The sequence below is a fragment of the Juglans microcarpa x Juglans regia genome, chromosome 8D (genome assembly GCF_004785595.1).
Source record: "Juglans microcarpa x Juglans regia isolate MS1-56 chromosome 8D, Jm3101_v1.0, whole genome shotgun sequence".
NCBI classification, from domain to species: Eukaryota; Viridiplantae; Streptophyta; class Magnoliopsida; order Fagales; family Juglandaceae; genus Juglans; species Juglans microcarpa x Juglans regia.
In genome coordinates, this window is record NC_054608.1 from 1,290,381 (window position 1) to 1,310,282 (window position 19,902).

Here is a 19,902-nt window from a genome sequence, read left to right on the forward strand (position 1 = left end):
CGGAAGACTTTATTTAGCAATTGCATGCCAATGTTGATGATACTAAAATATAGGATCGACGACCCGGATCAAAGCGACGACCCGGATCAAAGTGTTCGGAGGCTTGTCTGATCAACACTATTACATGCACATGCAGCGACGAAACTGGCCGGCGATATAAAGCTTAACGTACGTTCGGGGCGGGTTGCTGGAGTACTGAACGTTGTAAAAGTACTCGATCGATCCAGTAGTATTACGTACTGGGGTTGAGCAAAGATGGATGTGTTCTCAAAACTGATCCTCTGGCTAGCTTTTCTGGGTAGTTTTATCGTTTGCCTTGCAGATGGGGATGTACACTACTATGACTTTGTTGTGAGTCCCATTACCTCTTATCCCTCAATCTTATTTATTTAATTTACACAACTCTTTAATGCAAATTTTTTTATATTGTAAAGTTATTATGCCTCTATGTTTGTTTTTTTTTTTTAAGGATTATATATATGTATTTAGTCTGGTTTGGTTTATCGTTAATTGTTGTTCCTCTTTAATTACTCTGTTAGTTAAGGGAGAAAAATTATACGAGGTTGTGTAGCACGAAAAGCATGTTGGTGGTAAATGACAGTTTTCCAGGGCCAGTGATTCGTGTTCATAAAGGGGATACGGTCTTTGTTAATGTCCACAATGAAGGATCTTATGGTGTCACCATTCACTGGTACTCTTCTCTTCTCTTCTCCAACCATTAATATATTATTATAATTATATCCATGCATTAATTTTACTAAGGCTAATATTAGAATTTATCTAGCCGACCAGCGGTTAACAAGAACCAACAAATTAACAAATATATCGTGAAATTACCATTTGTCTAAAAAGTTTAAGTTGATGAGAAGATGTAGATATTATTTATTTTATATCTTAATACTCTCACTTACGTGTGGGCTAGACTCTTCCTCAATGGGTAGCCTGGAATATTTAATTAAATTAGATAGAGTATAGTGTCAAAGTTCGAATTCAAAACTTCTACTCTAATACTATGTGAAATCACTACTTGTTCTAAAAACTTAAATTAATAGGAAGAGATAGATTTTATTATTTTATTTTAGATCTAAAACACATGTTAACTATTGAAACTACTCAATTTCCTTAGGACATGATTTCATATATACTACTGATCGGGAGATCCAGATGAAAACCGCACAGAACTAATTAATAATGTAGGCCTTGTTTGTATCTTTCTCTGGTTAAAATTAAAGCAAGGACCTAATTACAAGAATTTGATCAGAAAATGTTCTTGAAATCTCAATCGATCCCATATTATCGTGCAGGCACGGAGTAAAACAACCGAGAAATCCATGGTCAGATGGTCCAGAATATATCACACAATGTCCAATAGAACCAGGTTCAAATTTCACATACGAGGTCATTTTTACTACGGAGGAAGGAACTCTTTGGTGGCATGCTCATAGTGACTGGACCAGATCTAGCGTCCATGGCGCCATTGTTATCTACTCGCCGGATGAAACAACTTATCCATATCCCAAGCCCGATGATGAAGAAATTCTCGTACTCGGTACGAAGTCCTTTTCATATACAAACATATACATCATATATAATATATTGGCTGGATTTTCCAGCAGCTAATTTAACACAATAAATTAGCAGCAAAGTGAACATAGAAATTATTAACAAAAGATAATGCTTTTCAATACCATTTCTTAGTCGACATAAATTGCAAACAGGATCATGGTATCTTGGAGATGTTAACAAGTTAGTAGATGAGGATCTCCAAACGGGTGCAGATACACCGCGTTCAAATTCTTATGTGATCAATGGCCAACCGGGAGATTTGTTAGAATGTTCTCAAGGTACGCATACGTTATTAATTAAGATTGTAAATTACTAAGAATTAATTAAGCCTACGCAATTTAATCATCGTACTCAAATGGCCTAATTAGTACAAGAATAAGGAGGCCAAAAATAAGAGGAAGCCAACTTATAAATTTACATTAGTGAGTTTCAATTTTTTTTTTTTTTTTTAGTTGGGGGAGGGGGGTTTCAAACTCCAGACCTCCATTTTGGAGGGGGATTATCTCAATCAGGTCACACTTTTGGCCAGTTAGTTTCAATGTTAGTACATTCCATCCTTCTTAATTAGGAAAACAACACATTAGACATACACACTATCACACATTAATCTTCATTTGTATCCTAAATTATTACAGTTTTTCTTTAATTACATTTTCTATTCAATTTGACTATTAAAATGTTCGATCGATCCAACCAAGATTTTCACTCATACTTACAGCTATCAGGATACAAATTGAAAAATATAAGTAGTTTAGGAAAATATGTGATAATTTATGGGTAAAAATATAGTTATCCATTCTTTATAATGTACAAGAATATATAAGATCATCTAAGACCCAAAACGTGGAAAAAAAAAAAAAAAACAGATTGATATTACAATTAAGTATGATTTTTATCACGTTATGTATAATTTACAGACTCGACGTACCGTTGGGTGGTTGATTATGGCAAGACATATCTAGTTCGGATAGTCAATGCAGCCATGAATGCAGAACTCTTCTTTGCAATTGCAAATCATAATCTCATAGTGGTAGGAATGGATGGAAATTACGTGAAGCCCATAAACACAGATTATGTAGTGATAAGCCCTGGACAAACCATGAACGTCCTGCTCACAGCGAACCAGTCTCTGGGCCATTACTACATTGCCGCTAGACAGTATGACAGTGCCAGGCCGGATGTCACAGATTATGATCAAACCAATGCAACGGCAATTCTTATGTACAGTGGCAATTATACTACCCCCAACCATCCTGTCTTCCCTTCCAGCCTGCCTACCTACGAGGACTTCATTGCTGCTGACATGTTTTTGGACCGCCTTAGGAGCTTAGCAAGCGAAGATTACCCTGTAGATGTCCCACTAAACGTAACAACCAAAATGTATATCACAGTTGCAATGAACCAGATTCTCTGTCCAAATGAATCCTGTGAGGGGATCAATGGCAACAGGCTTTCTTCAAGCTTAAATAACATCAGTTTTGTGAACCCGAGCACTGATGTATTGATGGCCTATTACAGGTATATACAAATGTGCTCTTACTTTCATTTACTTCCATTGATTTCTATTTTGTAAGGTATTTTTTTGTGTTTATGTGTGACATTAATTATTTGAAAATATGAAACAGGAACTTGAGTGCTGGAGTATACACCGATGATTTTCCAAACTGGCCACCATCTATGTTTAACTTTACTCATGAGGATTTGCCGTTTAACACCACAGTACCAATTCAGGGGACCAAAGTTAAGATGTTGAACTATAATGAAGAGGTGGAAATAACATTTCAAGGGACAGAAGTATTGAATGCATCAGAGAATCATCCAATGCATGTGCATGGTCATAGCTTTTACGTGGTTGGATCAGGTTATGGCAATTTCAATAATGAGACTGACCCCAAATCCTATAACTTGGTTGATCCACTTGAAGTGAGTACTATAGGAGTCCCAAAAAACGGATGGGCTACCATCAGATTCAAAGCAAATAATCCTGGTAATTAATTAAGCTCTTTAACTTCTTGCTCTTCATCTTGAGTTTTTGGCTTCATTAAATTCATACATAAACCAGAAAAACTTACTCTAATTCTTTGAATGATTTATATATACTAGGAGTATGGTTTTGGCACTGCCATTTAGATCGACATCTTAGCTGGGGGATGAACACTGTAATGATAGTGAAGAATGGTGGCACTCCTGAGACAAGTATTCGCCCACCCCCTCCATATATGCCCTCTTGTAATGTACCCTACCTCACTTGGATTGAAGATTTCGACGATTCTAGTCGCGAAGATGTATATTAGTTATTAATTATTAATTATTAATTATGAGCTATGCGCACAGTGGGCAAATATGTTGGCCGGTGATCTGTTGATTTTCTCTAGATTGATCATACTAGAACAAAATTATCCTATATATTTAGAAATCTAATTGAGTCTATGAAGACAGTAATTTCCTATTATTCTTATATTTGAAATGATGAATCTTCAAAAAGAACAGAAGATCAATACACACACACACACACGAGATATATATCAAGCAGCCTGCAGGTATCTTCATCAATCATCGTTAAGATAAGTTGAGCATGCCATAAAATGATTACAATTAAAGAGGGATCTATACATACAGATATTTTTAAGCACATAATAGCGCTGGGGGAAAGTACTGGCTTCTTAACATGTTTGATTTCCTTAGATCGATTCAACCATCCAAGAAGAAATTAAGTCTTTATATCCAAATTTTGTATGATTAGATATTTAGTTCATTACATACTATATATCCTGTAACACCTGGGTCCAACGCCAAGTCGCACTCAAAAATTTTTTGGCAGAGTATAAATTTCATTGGGCTTAATAATTGGACAAAGGCCTAAATAATATTAATTCACAAACAAATGGGCTGGAATAATTAGAACTTAGCCCAATAAAATTTCTCTAAGCGTCGATGATATTTTGGATGAGAGATTTATATTTCTTGGACATCATGAGGATTATGGCCCAATTTATTTATTTTTATAGTCCAAGCCCATTAATGTGTCCTTTTTTTTTAAGCACACTAGAATTACAATTTTAGAGTCCCTTCGTGATAAAAATTTCCTTAAACCACTGCATTCTATATATTTATACCGTACATGAACGTAAATCACACCACAAATTTTTCCATCAAGCATGATGCGGTCACCTCAACACTCAGCGTGCTCGTTCCCACATGTCTAGGAAACAAGTAGCAAACTTGCCACCGCCCAGATTTTTTTCGGTAAAACAAATCTTTCACGTTGAGGATTCTCTGCCTTAATCTAAGGCATTTCACCTATGAATGCCCTTTATAAGAAATGAAATATACACAGCAACGATTGGAAACCCCCATCCAATGTTACCCAGCCACTGTGAAGACACTGTGAGCCTAGTACTCCTTGTGAGTTTCCAACCACCACCTTGTGACTCCCACCGACACACTTCAACCCTGTTGCTCAGAACAACAGCCCTTGTTTCACCACTCAAACCACCGTAAACCACTACATTAAACCATTGCACCTCTCATCTCCATCCACCGTAAACCACTGCAATTTTTGTTGCAACACCAAGCTACTGTAAGCATTTTCCAGCACCAAAACATGGAACACCCCCTCTCCACTGTGAGTCACCACCTACCACCATCACCAATAGTTCAACCACGAAAACGCCACCCTTAATCTTCACAGAAGGCCCTTGTTCTCGCATCAAGAAACAGGGTTTTTCTTTTCGGCTTGCCGCTGTTCGACTCAACCTAGCCAAGCGACGCCGACACCCCAACCACTCATGATCTACCGCTGCCAAACCACCTTGGCTCTACCGCATTGATGCTCTCTCTGTGAGTATCCCGTGCGGTCTTTCTCCCTCTCACGGCTTACTCTCTACCTCTCTCTGCTCACTCTCTCTCTTGCCACTCATTCTCTCTATGCGCAGTCGCCCATCCGCTAGAGTATACACCTCAGCCATGCAAATTCTGTCGCAGCCGCTTTACGGTGCCGCTGTCCCCTAGCTTCTCCTTGTGTAAGTACTGTCGCTGCACGTTGTTGAGTCGTTTCTTGTATAGTTGCTTAGAATGAAATATATTTATATATCTGTTAACCTAGTAGAAGAAGGGTGATTTTACCTTTGTGTCCTTTTATTAGGAAAGTATTAACCGGTTATGCGTTTGGAGGTATTTCACGTGGGCTGCAGTTTTTATTTTTAACTTGAGCTTATTTAGTTTTTATTTTGAACTTGAGCTTATTTTGTTAAGTCGGTAATTTAGGATACTAATGTTCTTTTTACGAAATATTTATTAAGTTAATAAATTTAGGCAGTAACAGTATTTTAGAGAAATGTTAGGTCTTGAGGTATTAAAATAAGTATTTCAAGTATAATTATGTGGTAACTGTTCAATTAGAGATTTATTCAAGTTATATGAATTTTTTATAGGTGACGATTGATATTTGTTTTGGCACTATTGTGAAAAGATTCAAAGAAATAAAAAGTCTAGATAAGTGGGGCTCCTATAGTAGATTTTGCATAAAAAGAAAATGAAATGAAATTAATTTGAAAATATACATGCTTGTTTTAAAAAGAAATCTGAAAACAACCTCAGATATATGTTCTTCATATGCATGAAAGCTGTATAAGAGAAAATATTTTCTGTTATGACTGGTGTAGACATGAGTTAATTTTGTGCAATTTGCTTCTGAACTATACAAAAAGAGCGAATATGAAATTTATGAAAATTTGTACATGTGATGCGAAAATGTTCTAAAATTGTTTTTGACTATGTGAAAAGATCTAAATTTGTTCAGTACTCTATTTGGATATGTTGTGGCATCTAAAAACTTTAGCATGAGATTCTGATTCCGTATTCTGAATAAGTATGATTCTGATATTCTGTTCAGTTTTCATTACGGCCCAACGATTATAATAGTGAATACGACTCAACCACGGATTATAATAGTGGATACATCCCAGCTACGAGTATAATGATGGTTTATAACCCTACTATGGGGGTTAAACATGGTTTACAGCCCAACATCGGATTATAATAGTGGATATAGCCCTTCCATGAGTTATAATGGTGGTTTATAACCTTACCACGAGGGTTAAACATGGTATCTGTCCCGATGTGATGCTCTAATATAATAAAGATGAGATCTCAGATTTTGATATGCCAAAGGATTTTGAATAAAAAAGTTTTCTGAAAGTTTCGCTCTGAAATTTTTAGTAACATATTTGGATTTTGCATTCCGAAAGCAAATGTTTCTAATTCTGCATTCTGAATTCTGAAAATGTTTATGTTTACATACTAATATATGTTTTCTGCTTACTGAATTGTTGATAACTCACCTCTTATCTTCAAATATTTTTTAGATAATCTTGATGGTTTTGCTGGCGAGCAAGAGTAGGCAGTATTAGTGAAATTTGATGTTCATAGAGGAATAAGTACCCGAGGGTACAAGTATTTTTATTAGAGAGTCCTATTTAATAGACTTATGATTTTATGTTGTCATGGAAATTCCGAGACTTGGTGAAATTTCCAATTTATTACTTTGAGGTAGTTATTTAGTGTTCTGGATAAGGGGATATATATTTTTTGTTTGAATAAATGGATTTGTATTTTTATCCGATAATATTTGGAGTGTATAAATCTGTTATGGGAGATGATGTTAGGTTACAAGAGCTAACTCTCCAGACCTCCAAGTACGGTGCGTTACATATCCACTCCTTCATGTACATTAGTTTCTTTAGAACGAAATCTTTATTTATTTTGTTTACATTTTTTCTTCCAACTCCATTTTTTAAAACATAATGTAAAGAGATATGGACAAAGATGGTAAACTCTCTCAATCTGATGCAGAGTGCTATATTCATGTATATATATAGGATTACAAGTACATATACAACTATAGCATATATTACACTATTCAAGTAAAGAAGACCAAGCTATACATGGAAAGAAGACAATGCATATTGTGGGTGCATGAATCACAGGGACATGTCTGGAGGCATGGTTGGTGCAAGATCTTGATCAATAGCTGTAGTTTCCTTATTATCCCCTCTCAAGTGGAGCGGGAGTGAGCGAACGCACAGCTTGGCATGAAGATCCTGAAATCTGGCAGTAGGCAGAGGCTTGGTGAGAGCATTTGTAAGTTGAGCTTCACTTGGCAAAAAACGAACAGATAATACAGGTTGTTGAACTTGCTCACGCACAAAGTGATAATCGATCTCAACATATTTAGTTCGTGCATGAAGGACTGGATTAGCCGATAAATACGTAGCCCCAAGATTGTCACACCAAAGACGTGGACAGGAGGTGGAGGAAATGCCTAGCTCTTGCAAGAGGGGTTTAATCCACAACAATTCAGAGGTAGCATTGGCAATAGACTTATATTCTGCCTCGGTACTCGACCAAGCCATCGTGGGTTGTTTCTTCAAACTCCATGAGACCAAGGACTGACCAAAGAAGACACAATAGTAGACCGTCGATTTTCTATCATCTGGACTACCTGCCCAATCAGCGTCGGAATACACAGATAAGCCAAAAGTCTTGTAGGGATGGAGTAAGAGTCCAAAATCTACTATGTCACGCAGGTAATGTAAGATGTATTTCACAGCTGCCCAATGCTTTTCAGTGGACATGTGCATAAATTGGTAGACATTGTTTACCGAAAAGGCAATGTCAAGTTAAGTAAGGGATAGGTATTGAAGAGCACCAACCACACTACGATAAAGGCTCGGGTTAGAAAAATTTGCACCATCGTACAAAGAAAGTTGAGTGCTAGAGGCCATAGGAGAATGCATGGCTTTTGCATTTGACATTTTTGTGCGATCAAGAAGGTTGATGATGTTGCATTTTTGACTAAGCAGCAGGCCTTTGAGCGCAGAAATAGTTTCAAGGTTGAGAAAGAAATGCAAGTCGCCAAGGTCTTTGACTGCAAATTCCAAACTGAGAAACCTGATGAGCAAAGTCATTACTGAAGAAGAAGAGCCGGTAATAAGTATGTCATCAACATACACAAGGACAAAAAGCTGAATGCCATGGGAGTTGAAGATAAACAACGAAATGTCTAACTTGAAATTATGAAAGCCGAAGTCAAGGAGTTTAGCATTCAATCGGGAATACCACGCACGAAGGGCCTGCTTTAATCCATAAAGAGCCTTGTTCAGGCTACATACATGCTGAGGATGAGCTTTATCAACTTAACTAGTGGGTTGACTCATGAACACTTCCTCGTCCAAAAAACCATGTAAGAATGCATTGGAGATGTCAATCTATTGGATAGGCTATTGCTGTGAAATGGAATATGTAAGGACCACTCGGATAGTAGTGGATTTAATCACTAGACTAAATCACTATAGTCAATACCAGGTTGTTGGTGGTATCCCATGGCAACAAGGGGAACCCTGTGACGAATCGGCTTACCCATGGAATCTCTCTTCACGTAGTACTCCCACTTATTCCCAATTATGTTCATACCTTCTTGAAAAGAAACTAGTTGCCACGTTGCATTCTTAATTAGTGCAGAAAATTCTGCATCCATGGCCTGTCTCCAAGGTTCATATTTGACAACCCATGAGTAGCATCCAAATTAGTGGGGACAGTAGGAAGATTTTCCATAAAAGCCTACAATTCTAGATAAGGAATGGTGCCATTGAAAAAAAATTTGGTTTAAAATTTTGATTTTGTGCCCTGGTATGCATTGGATGAACACGTGCATGCGAAGCTACTATTGTGGGAGGGTGATCAATAGCTAGATGTTCGAGAGAGGGATCCACGAGAAGATGACTTTATGAGGAATTTGAATTAGGACGAGGAGGTGAAGCTGGTATGTGATTACAGGAAGAGTATATAAGAGGAGAAATAGTCAAAGATCGATCGGAGGAAGAAGGTGTAGATTGGGAAGAAGTGCCCGAAAGTTGAGAAGAAGATAAGGATGATTGATCTCGAGACAGAAGGGTGACCAATCGGGTTGGTGAGTGAGTTGCATGGGAAGAACTCGTAGCTGTTGGTGACACATTAGGAGTAGGAATTTGGGAAGGTGCAATGCAAGAGAGCCCAAGACATGCGGACGTGAATTTTTTGGAGGTTGACAGGAAGGCAATAACATTGAAGCGATGAGGTTCTGGCACGACATGGGGTGAGAAATATGGGAAGGAATAAACACATGACCAGTAGAGTAAATGATCGGTGTGGTGTGGCCTGCTTGAGGAGAATGTGAAAAAAGGAAGTTACTCTCACCAAACAGAACGTGGCGTAAGATATACATTTTACCAGAGTCCATATCCACGTTGATAACCACAATGATTACTACTAAATACAAGGAAGACATATTTTTTGGAGCGAAAATCTAGCTTGTGATTATTGTATGGATAGAGGTATGGCCAACATGCACAACCAAAAAATGCGAAGGATAGAGTAGTCAGGTTTCTGTTTGAACAATTTTTCAAAGGTAGAGATATCATGCAAGGGGGATGTAGGCAATCTATTGAATATAAAAGTGGCCATTGAAAAAGCCGCATCCTAACAGGATTGAGGAACCGAAGATCTCGTTGAGAGAGAGAGAGAGAGAGAGAACTCTCAACAATATGCTTGTGTTTACGTTCCACTATACATTTTGTTGGGAGGTATGAGGACAAGCGATCCAATGTGTGATCCCTTGTTGGCCAAAGAAAGTATGAAGAGACCGAAGTTCTCCTCCCTAATTAGTTTGGACGCATTTAATTTTACAATTCAATAAACTCTCAATGTGCTCTTGGAAAGAAATGAAGAAAAGGTACACTGACGTTTTTGTAGGAATTAGAATAAGCCATGTAAATTGGTTAAAATGATCAACAAAGGAGACGTAAAATTTATTTCCTTTTCTGACATTACAGAAGAAGGTCCCCATACATTTGAAAAGATTAAATCTAATGAGCCACATGAAATATGATTGGATGGAAAGAAAGGAAGACGATGACTCTTGCCCTGCTGAGACGAGTCTCAAACTACCGGTGTTTTATTAGAAGAGATGGGAAGAGACACCCTGGAAGCTACATGCTTGATTGTCTTGAAGGAGTTGTGACCAAGACGAGAGTGCCAAATATCTAACGAAACATGTTGACAGAAAAAAAAAACTTGAGCAGATTGGGTAGGGCGAAAAGGATAAAGACCACCCACAGTTTTTCCTCTGAACAGGAGCTTCTGCGTGCATTCTTCCTTCACAGAAAAATGCCCAGCATGAACCAATGTGGCGAATAGGCAACTGTGCCATCCTCAACTTGGATGGTGTCTATTCCTTGGAAAGGTTCAGCACCAAGATTCAGGTTTTGAAAATCATTGGTGAGATGATTGGTGGATCCTGTGTCAGTGTATCAATTGTGGTCATTTGATGCCTAAGGATGAGCCACGAAGGCTTGCATATTCGGTTGCGCACCCTGATAGGAAAGGTGAAGCCAATGGTAACACCACACTTGGCCATTCTTGCCACACACTTGAAATACAAGAAGTGATCCTTCAGAGTGTTGTCCTTGGGAGCTTTTTCCACGGCCACGATTCCACCTTCCTCGATTGTTTGAGGAATAACATTGAGAAAATTTACCAGAACCAATTAAGATATCAATAGCAATATTCTGCTACTCAAACCGAATCCAAAACTGAGCAAGTGAGCAAACGCATCTTCAAGGGAGAACTAGTCAACTCGAGTTGAAATCAAGGTGACTATAGAGTAGTATGAAGAGTCTAGGCTAGCAAGGAGGTACATCAAAAATTCGGAGTCACGTAGAGGCTCACCCACGACTACCAATGTATGGACAGAGGACTTGACTTTCTGATAGTATTTGTAAATGGACATACTACTCATCTTGAGGGTTGATAACTATCTCTACCACACCTGCTCAGGCATGGTTGGAGAACATATGTTCGAGAGCATTCCACACATCTCTGGAGATTTCTAGTCCCATCATGTAAGTGATAACAGGTTCAGAGAGAGATGACATTAAGGCACCAATAATGACTTGATCGTGATTGTACCAGTGGGAGTAGGCAGGATTTGGTATGGCTTGGATCTTCTCATCATCTATGGAGGTAATATGAAGAATCGAAGGAGGGCTGGGAATTGAGCCATCCACATACCCTATCAGTTGTTGGCTTCTAAGATATAGCAGGATTTGTGCTCACCATAAGAGGTAATTGTCCTTCGTGAGTTTTACAATGACAAGATTTTGTAGGCTGAAAAGGGTGGATAGGGATATTGTATGCATAGCAGAAGAAGAACTTGAGTTTGAGGAGGTAGCAAGTGTAGTGGAGGTCATGAAAAAAAAAAATAGACGTTTGTCTTTTTCTGGTCAAAACTCTCTCAATTATAATTCATACCACTACATTAGATGGTATATTCGTGTATATCTCTTTAAGGAGGTAGCTGTATATACTACATTCATAGCCAAAACTTGTTACCTACAAACTGGCTAATTCAACTATTCATGACTAAACTAACTCTAACAATATTAATCCCACGGAATTATAATAAGCTAGCTGTTAGTACTCTCTATTATATATACAACAAAGATATCAACATGCCATGAAGACATCATGAAGCATGCAACAAAGACATTCATTAATAAACATCATGGGCTTAATAATAATTTGCAGTTTGCTCACAAAAACATTTTGGAATTGCATTGATTATTGCATAAATATGTGCATAAAACTTTCCCAACATGTTGGCAGTGTAAGATTTCAAGTCCATTTACCGTCTCCAATTAAATATACGTGAGATCCAATTCAAAGCTCATATATAAGTACTGTGTCTTCATGAATATGTACAATAGATCTTCAAAGTCGAAATATTGCCGTTTGGAACGATTTAGAATTCTAAATATCAAAGCATCTGCACGCACGATTGTCGTTTTTAAATAGCTCTATAAGATCTCTCGAAAGGATAATGATAGACTTACTACTCTCCTACCACTCTTTACTACTCCCTTAATTTTTTAATTTTTAATTTTTACTTAATGGTTAAGAAAGTGACTATTAATGAATTAGTTGTATTTTTTTTAATTTTTTCTTAGTTATTAATGATATTAAAAACATACTTAAAAGAAAATAATAAAAATTTCAAATACACTATATATAAAAAATAGTAAATGAATGGTTAGAAAGTAATAGAGGTTTGGATTCAGAGATGAGTTGAGATGGTTTGTGAATAGTAAAATAAAGATTGAATTATTTATTATATTTTGTGTGGTAATTTGAAAATGTTGTTTTGAAATTTGAAAAAATTGAATTGTTTATTTTATTTTATGTGAAAATTTAAAAAAATTATAATAATAAATTGAGATAAATTGAGATAAATTAAGATAAATTAAGATAGATTTTAAATACAAACGAGACCAGTCTACCATTATCTCTTTAAAAAAGATCTAGCCATCCCAGCTTTATATATATATATATATATATACACGTATAAAATTTATTTTTAGGTGTGCAAAAGAATATTAGAGAGGGCAGCCTCTTCGTGATTAATTTGGATGCAGGCAATGTGACGTGAATTGCGCGCTAGCCAGCCAACATTCCCAGCTAGACCCACGGAAAAGGAGGAATGTCAGGTCTCTGATCAGGATTCCTGGGAGACTGGCAGACGGCCTCGAGTCAAGAATTTTAGTTGGAAGTTAATTCCGAAGGAAAGTACTGTTTGTGATTCCCGTTCATGTACGTACCCTCGAAACCGATAGAAGGGATATGTTTTAATTATGAAAAAAATAAAATATTATCAAGTTTTCTTTTACTAGTCCAATTAATACAGCTAGGTTTATCTACCTAATATATTACAGAAATAGGTTCTACAATAATGAAATAAAATATTAATGTTTTAATTATTTTATAAGCTGTACTAGGTATAATAAATCTCATGAAAAATAGTGTATTAATAATGATTGTGTCGTAATAAGTCTTTTTTCATATAATTTTAAATTAAAGTTTCCTGATATATAAAAAAAAAAAAAATCAAAAAAAGTTAATTCTCTAATAAAACATTTCTCACAAACTTTATTTATACGAATACATTTTAATTAGATCCACAACTAGTACCCCATATTTTAACATTATAATTTATATATCTTCAGTCATTTCTCCATCCAAATAATTAAAAACTTCCAAACATTTTTACGTCGGCTGCCATTATTAATTAATAGAAATCAAACATCATCTACTGGTTACGACGATAAAATTAAGACCCAATCCTCCCGCTCCTTTAAAAAGAAAATAAAAGGAGAAAGGAAAATAAATAGAAACGCATGATCATGATATGACTTAAATAATAAGATAATTAGAAGGGAAATTAACACTATTTCCCCCTGCCAGTGTCTATAATCATATCTATTTCTATATAATAAAGAATGATGTAATAAATTATCATTTAATAGTAATAAATATGTCACATCATATTTGATAGGATGGAAGTAGGATAGTAGTATGGTGTATAGAATTTTCGTTTTTATGTTCATCATCTGAAAAACGATCAAATCACGTGCCCCATCCTCCGAATTTGCTTTATTGCTGGTTTATATTTATGAATGGTTGGTGGCCGGTTATCATATAGAAAAAGTACTAATTAGAGCAAGCTGCAAGAAATTTTATATAAAACTAGTAGTTAAGAAAACTAAACCGTGCTAATTAGGCCGGGAGAAGATCGATCATCAGGTGGAGTAAATGAATCTCAAGTACTACATGATGATGTTAGAGATTCTGGGCATTACGCTTCTTGCTGGACAGTTTTTCTGCATGGTTCAAGGCGATGCGCATTACTACGACTTCGTTGTAAGCACTTCCCACTGTAATATCCATGGCCACTAATTGCATGTCGCTTTACCTATCATGTCTGATGCATAGTGCGTGGGCCTCCCGCCCTCCTGAAAGCTCAATTAATCATGGATATTTGAAACAGAAGTTTAATTGTTAGCAGAATCTGAGAGCACTATTTAGCTTAATATGTTCAAATCACTATCATATGAATCATATGCTCTTTTTTCTTCTATTTGTAGCTTAGGGAGAAGAACTTCACGAGGCTGTGTAGCACAAAGAGCATGCTGGTTGTAAATGACAGTTTTCCAGGGCCAGTAATCCGTGTTCACAAAGGGGATACTGTCTTTGTTAACGTCCACAACCAAGGATATTATGGCGTCACTCTTCACTGGTAAACTCTGATCTGTCTCTTCCTCGATATCTCATATCAACACCGCCCCCGCCCCCATAAGGCTTAGTCCCACGACTCTATTTGCTGCTTCATGTGGTCACCCCATACGTAGATCTTCTGCTCGCATGGCGGCCACGAATTGAATCACCACATGACATGCACCCACATGATCTATTCGTGGGGTAACGAATTTCGTCTTCACAATTACTTGATTAAGACTGTTATATAATGGATAGTACTACTATGCCTCCTGGGATGCTTCCTAGTCCAAATTCCACATTTATTTTTTAATTTTTAATTTTAACATTTTTTAAACATCTCTAAACATTTTTAAAAACTAATAAAAAAAAAAAACAAATACACTAATATCACTTCCTTAACCATTAAGTAAAAATATATATATAAAATACATGAGTAGTCAAATTAAGGAAACAAACTCAAGCGGCTTATATTAGTATAATTTTCTATTATGTAAAACATGAAAAAAAAAAAAAGAACCCCCTATATATGTGATATACTTGATTCGGAATGTAATTCTTGGCCAGCAAAGTTTCCACCTCAAAGTGGCAACAAGAGTCCAAGTCGAAGTAGTTGATCAACAAGTTTTTCAAGTTGCGCTATCTATGATCATCGGTATGTACATGCATTAATTAATTAATTCATTCCACCAAGAGGCAACTCATATTAATCATATTTAGAAGGACAGTTCATCCAACCAACAGCAGTAGTTCTTCACAGCAGTAATTAATTATATTATAATAACATTTTAAATTTATAATATTTTTATTCTAATTACTTTTTTTCTCTCATCTTTTACAATCTTATCAAACAAATTAACTCAAACTATTTTAATACTATTTATATATATTTTAATTATTATTTATAAATCATTTTACTATTATTCATAAATTTGTCGTCGCATCTCATGTTATCGAGGCTTAAGTTCGCTGAAAACAAGTAATATCAAATATTTTATTACCTATCTCTAAGGCGCTGGCCTGCGTTACTTAATGTAGTTAAGGGCGCCGTAAGGATTGACTTTTGCTTGCTTGTTTTGGATTGATATTTAAAGACATTACATTTTTTGGTGGCGTTTCAACTACTGTAGGCATGGTGTGAAACAGCCGAGAAATCCATGGTCGGATGGTCCAGAATACATTACACAATGCCCGATTCAACCCGGAACAAATTTCACGTATGAAGTTATATTTTCTGAGGAAGAGGGAACGCTCTGGTGGCATGCGCATAGCGACTGGACACGAGCAAGTGTTCATGGTGCCATAGTTGTCCAGCCTCCTATTGGATCCACCTACCCATTTCCCAAGCCAGACGATGAAGAAATCATTGTGCTCGGTATGTATGCAGATCTCTCTATAATTACCATGAGGTAAATAACATGCTAGAACTAATTATCATGTGTGCGCTGCAAATTGGAAAAAGTATAGAGTTAGTGCTCGAACACATAATTTTTACTAGTTAATTATTTAAATCATGTCTTAGAGTCTTTTATATATATTAAGTGAAAGCAATGTGCAAAGCACATTTGTCTAATTTAATATACGATTATTTTTAAGAATTAGTCCCTTCAAGGGAGCAAATGGGCTAACACCGTATCTACATAGCCCAAATCACAATGGCAGAATGAAAATGTCAGGAAAACTGACGTCACATTGGGGAGTCGATTAATCAAGGTTAGCATAAAGATACAAACTTGTATTTCAAAAAAAAAAAAAGATTAGCAGAAAGATACAAGCTTATATTTCAAAAGAGAATATGGCACAAAAGGTTCCATACTTGAGTCTATAAACAAAATGCACTTTTGTATTAACATAAAATAGTATATTCAATAGTTTCTTGATGGCCTTGAAACCACCAAACAATTACCTTAATGCAGATTAAACAAAAAGATTGCACTACACACTGCAAAGCAATTAATATGATAATCACAACATATGGGGGCTCAATCATGCTTTTTTTTACGTCAACTATTAATCTATCAGCAACACAATTTTTTGTAGGGTTAAATTAAAAAAAAAAAGTTACAAAACTATGAATGCCAACATCTTTTCTTTTAGAGGTCATGGAAAAGTAGCTTATTCTTTAAAAAGCTTCTGCATTTGTTGTTGACTTCAGCCATAGCCAGGGCTCCATATCCTGAAAAGAAAGATGAACGTTCACATGCTAGGACCTTTGTTTTTTTTTTTTTTTTTTTTTGAGATCTGTAGGACCTGTCATTTTAATAAGTATCTACCTTCGTAAAATCTGGGACCTAACCATTCTTTAACGCGAATTTAACTGAAAGTTAACGGAAGATAAGAATTTTCAACCGTCTGATAATCACTTATATAATAGTAATATATATACATAAGTTCTATTCATTATCCCTCGTGTCGCATCAAATGATTGGTAATTGGTAATAAATTAAAGAACATAATTATTAGGATGCATGATGACAAAAATATGGAATAGCGCTACTCACAATACACATGCATTCATTACAAAAAATTCTAGATTATTTATGAAAATAATGCCTATTGTGATAAAAATAGATTAATTTTAATATAAAATAATTATTTTTATAGAAAATTTCTAGTCATAAATAAGCAGTTTTTTTTTTTTTATAGTGATGTATGTATAATTGTACAAAAACATATATACATATCTAATCCAATTAGGCTTTTGAACATGCAGCGGCCTGGTACAAAGGAAATTTGAGGGAGTTGGTAGAAGAGGCCATGGAAGAAGGTAGTGACCCGCCACATACTAATGCTGATACCATAAACGGGGAGCCAGGAGATTTTTGTGCTTGCTCTAGAGGTACCACTTCTTTTAATTAGCTTCTCATTCTTAATTCGCATATGTTGTGTTTTGATAAATAAAGTCATAGCAATTTCATCTTCCAAATTATTGACATACTGGACTCAGAATATTCAACCACGATCGATCTTATTGATTTTGCAGACACGACTTATCGTTGGACGGTTGATTATGGCAAAACCTATCTTCTACGAGTAGTTAATGCTCTCACGAATGCAGATCTCTTCTTCGCAGTTTCTCAACACAATTTCACACTTGTTGGGATGGATGGACATTACACCAAACCGATTGCAACGAGTTATATCATGATAAGCCCAGGACAAACAATGGACATTTTACTCACAGCAAACCAATCTCTTGGCTACTATTACATGGCTGCTCGACAATTCTCAAGCGAGGACAGCACCGTCACTGGATTTGACCACGTTAATGCAACTGCAATTCTCCAATACAGTGGCAATTATACTGCCCCGTCTTCTCCTTCCTTTCCAAGTACACTCCCTATGTACTTGGACTTCTACGCCGCCTTGAAATTCACCAAAAGTATAAGGAGCTTAGCAAGCCAAGACTATCCGGTAAACGTCCCCCTGAACATAACCACAAGAATGTTTATTACAGCTTCGATGAATACGATAACCTGCACAACCTGTTCGGGAGGGATGGATGATGAAATCGTAGCTACAAGCTTGAATAACATAAGTTGGGTCAACCCAAGAATTGATGTATTACAAGCCTACTACAGGTACTTCCAGCTTTCCTTCTCTTTTTCTAATTTTCCTACGCTTTATTCTTGGAATATTGAAGATGGTATGCATATATGTTGAAGGTCTTTCTCTTGTTCTTTCTATAATCTAAGATTCTACATATGACTAGGTTCAATCCTTACTTTTACGCAGGAATATTAGTAGGGTGTATACCACAGACTTCCCCAACTTCCCGCCTTCATTTTTCAACTTTACCGCAGATGAATTTGCAGATAACATGGCACTAACAGTTCTAGGGACCAAGGTGAAGGTGTTGGATTATAATGAATCAGTAGAGATAGTTTTTCAAGGGACTAACCTGTTAAAAGGCTCGATGAATCATCCGATGCATTTGCACGGCTATAGCTTCTATGTTGTTGGAACAGGTGTTAGTAATTTCAACAATGAAACTGACCCAAAAGAGTTTAACTTGGTAGATCCTCCCGAGGTGACCACCTTTGCAGTTCCCAAGAGTGGGTGGGTTGCCCTCCGATTCGTGGCAAAAAATCCAGGTAAATATTCTTCTCGCCTTTGCTGCCCTTTGTACGGTTTATCTATGCGGGTGTATGGATCCTATGAAAATCAGGATATGGCAGTCACAGTTTTTGTTTTGTAGTTATATTCACTTGTTTATCCCACAGACATAGAGAGAGATAGGACAGCAAATTTGATTTATCGGAACACAAAATTATAAATTAACATGGTTCACGTATGTTCTAGTATGTAACAATCAGGAACAATATGCATGATAGAACTGAACAATAAAAATGTGGTCGGTATATATATATACATATATATATATATAATATCAAAGATGCTAATTAACTTCGGACGATTTTTGGCAGGTGTGTGGTTTTGGCATTGTCACTATGATCGACATTTGAGTTGGGGTATGAACACAGTCTTTATAGTTAAAAATGGTGGCTCTGCTGAAACAAGCATCCTTCAACCCCCTGCCTACATGCCATCTTGTGATGTTCCATTCAAATCTTGGCTTAAAAATAAGGGTAGTTTGGACGATAAAGCAAATCAATCTGGCTAGCTACCTAGATTGATCTGATTTGCTTCAAATTAGCATATATGCCGTAGTCTAGCTAGTTAGCTTCGTTAGTTCTTATCATATATATTAATGTATTGCATCAGTTTACTGCAGTACTGAGCTCTTGATCGACTCTCCTCGATCTTTTATTGCATGTTGGAAGCTAGGCATGAATAAAGCTTAGCTAGCTTACTTATTAGATCAGCTAATTTCTGCAGGCGCTCCAAGCCCTTAAATATAAATTATACATACTCCATAATGCTACGTACTAATGAGTTAGTTGGATTTCCTTCTGTTGTTCGGAATTTGTCAAACTACGTAAGTTAATTAATTTTTTCTCGCTATCTGTAAGTCTTGTCATCCTTATTTTGATATTAATTTCGGGTTAGAATCTGATTCAAACTTCTTTTTTAAGCTTATAATAAAAGAAGATGTGGACCACAGCTCTTAAATGAAGTCATTTCAAAACGAAAAGTTATAGGTGGAGAGGACGGTTAGAAATGAATGGTTTTGGTTAGAGAGTTATATGAATTTTGTATTTTTTTTTTCCTTCCCAAAAAAGGGATGCAGAG

The 19,902-nt window shown here is 36.3% G+C and overlaps 2 protein-coding genes across 2 annotated transcripts; both read left to right on the forward strand.

The window, feature by feature from the left end:
• LOC121243093 (laccase-14-like) lies at positions 1–3,953 on the forward strand. Its single transcript, XM_041141154.1, has 7 exons — positions 1–351; positions 540–691; positions 1,305–1,549; positions 1,719–1,844; positions 2,484–3,084; positions 3,192–3,553; positions 3,670–3,953. The coding sequence occupies exons 1-7, from the start codon at positions 256–258 to the stop codon at positions 3,858–3,860; spliced, it is 1,773 nt and encodes a 590-aa protein (XP_040997088.1). The 5' UTR covers positions 1–255; the 3' UTR covers positions 3,861–3,953.
• Positions 3,954–14,163: 10,210 nt separating this feature from the next.
• Positions 14,164–19,619, forward strand: LOC121243092 (putative laccase-9). The gene is made up of 7 exons (XM_041141153.1): positions 14,164–14,355; positions 14,580–14,731; positions 15,840–16,084; positions 17,423–17,548; positions 17,693–18,290; positions 18,445–18,803; positions 19,137–19,619. Exons 1-7 carry the CDS (start codon positions 14,248–14,250, stop codon positions 19,331–19,333), a joined length of 1,785 nt encoding a protein of 594 aa, XP_040997087.1. The 5' UTR covers positions 14,164–14,247; the 3' UTR covers positions 19,334–19,619.
• The last annotated feature ends 283 nt before the right edge of the window (positions 19,620–19,902 follow it).

What these genes read in the sequence shown, in the direction of transcription:
- LOC121243093 (XM_041141154.1), top strand. Translation starts at nt 256, where the DNA reads ATGGATGTGTTCTCAAAACTGATCCTCTGGCTAGCTTTTCTGGGTAGT. An exon ending in TGAAGAAATTCTCGTACTCG is followed by an intron (nt 1,550 to 1,718) that starts GTACGAAGTCCT and finishes AATTGCAAACAG; the next exon opens with GATCATGGTATCTTGGAGAT. An exon ending in ATTCAAAGCAAATAATCCTG is followed by an intron (nt 3,554 to 3,669) that starts GTAATTAATTAA and finishes TATATATACTAG; the next exon opens with GAGTATGGTTTTGGCACTGC.
- LOC121243092 (XM_041141153.1), top strand. Translation starts at nt 14,248, where the DNA reads ATGAATCTCAAGTACTACATGATGATGTTAGAGATTCTGGGCATTACG. An exon ending in CGCATTACTACGACTTCGTT is followed by an intron (nt 14,356 to 14,579) that starts GTAAGCACTTCC and finishes TTCTATTTGTAG; the next exon opens with CTTAGGGAGAAGAACTTCAC. An exon ending in TATGGCGTCACTCTTCACTG is followed by an intron (nt 14,732 to 15,839) that starts GTAAACTCTGAT and finishes CAACTACTGTAG; the next exon opens with GCATGGTGTGAAACAGCCGA.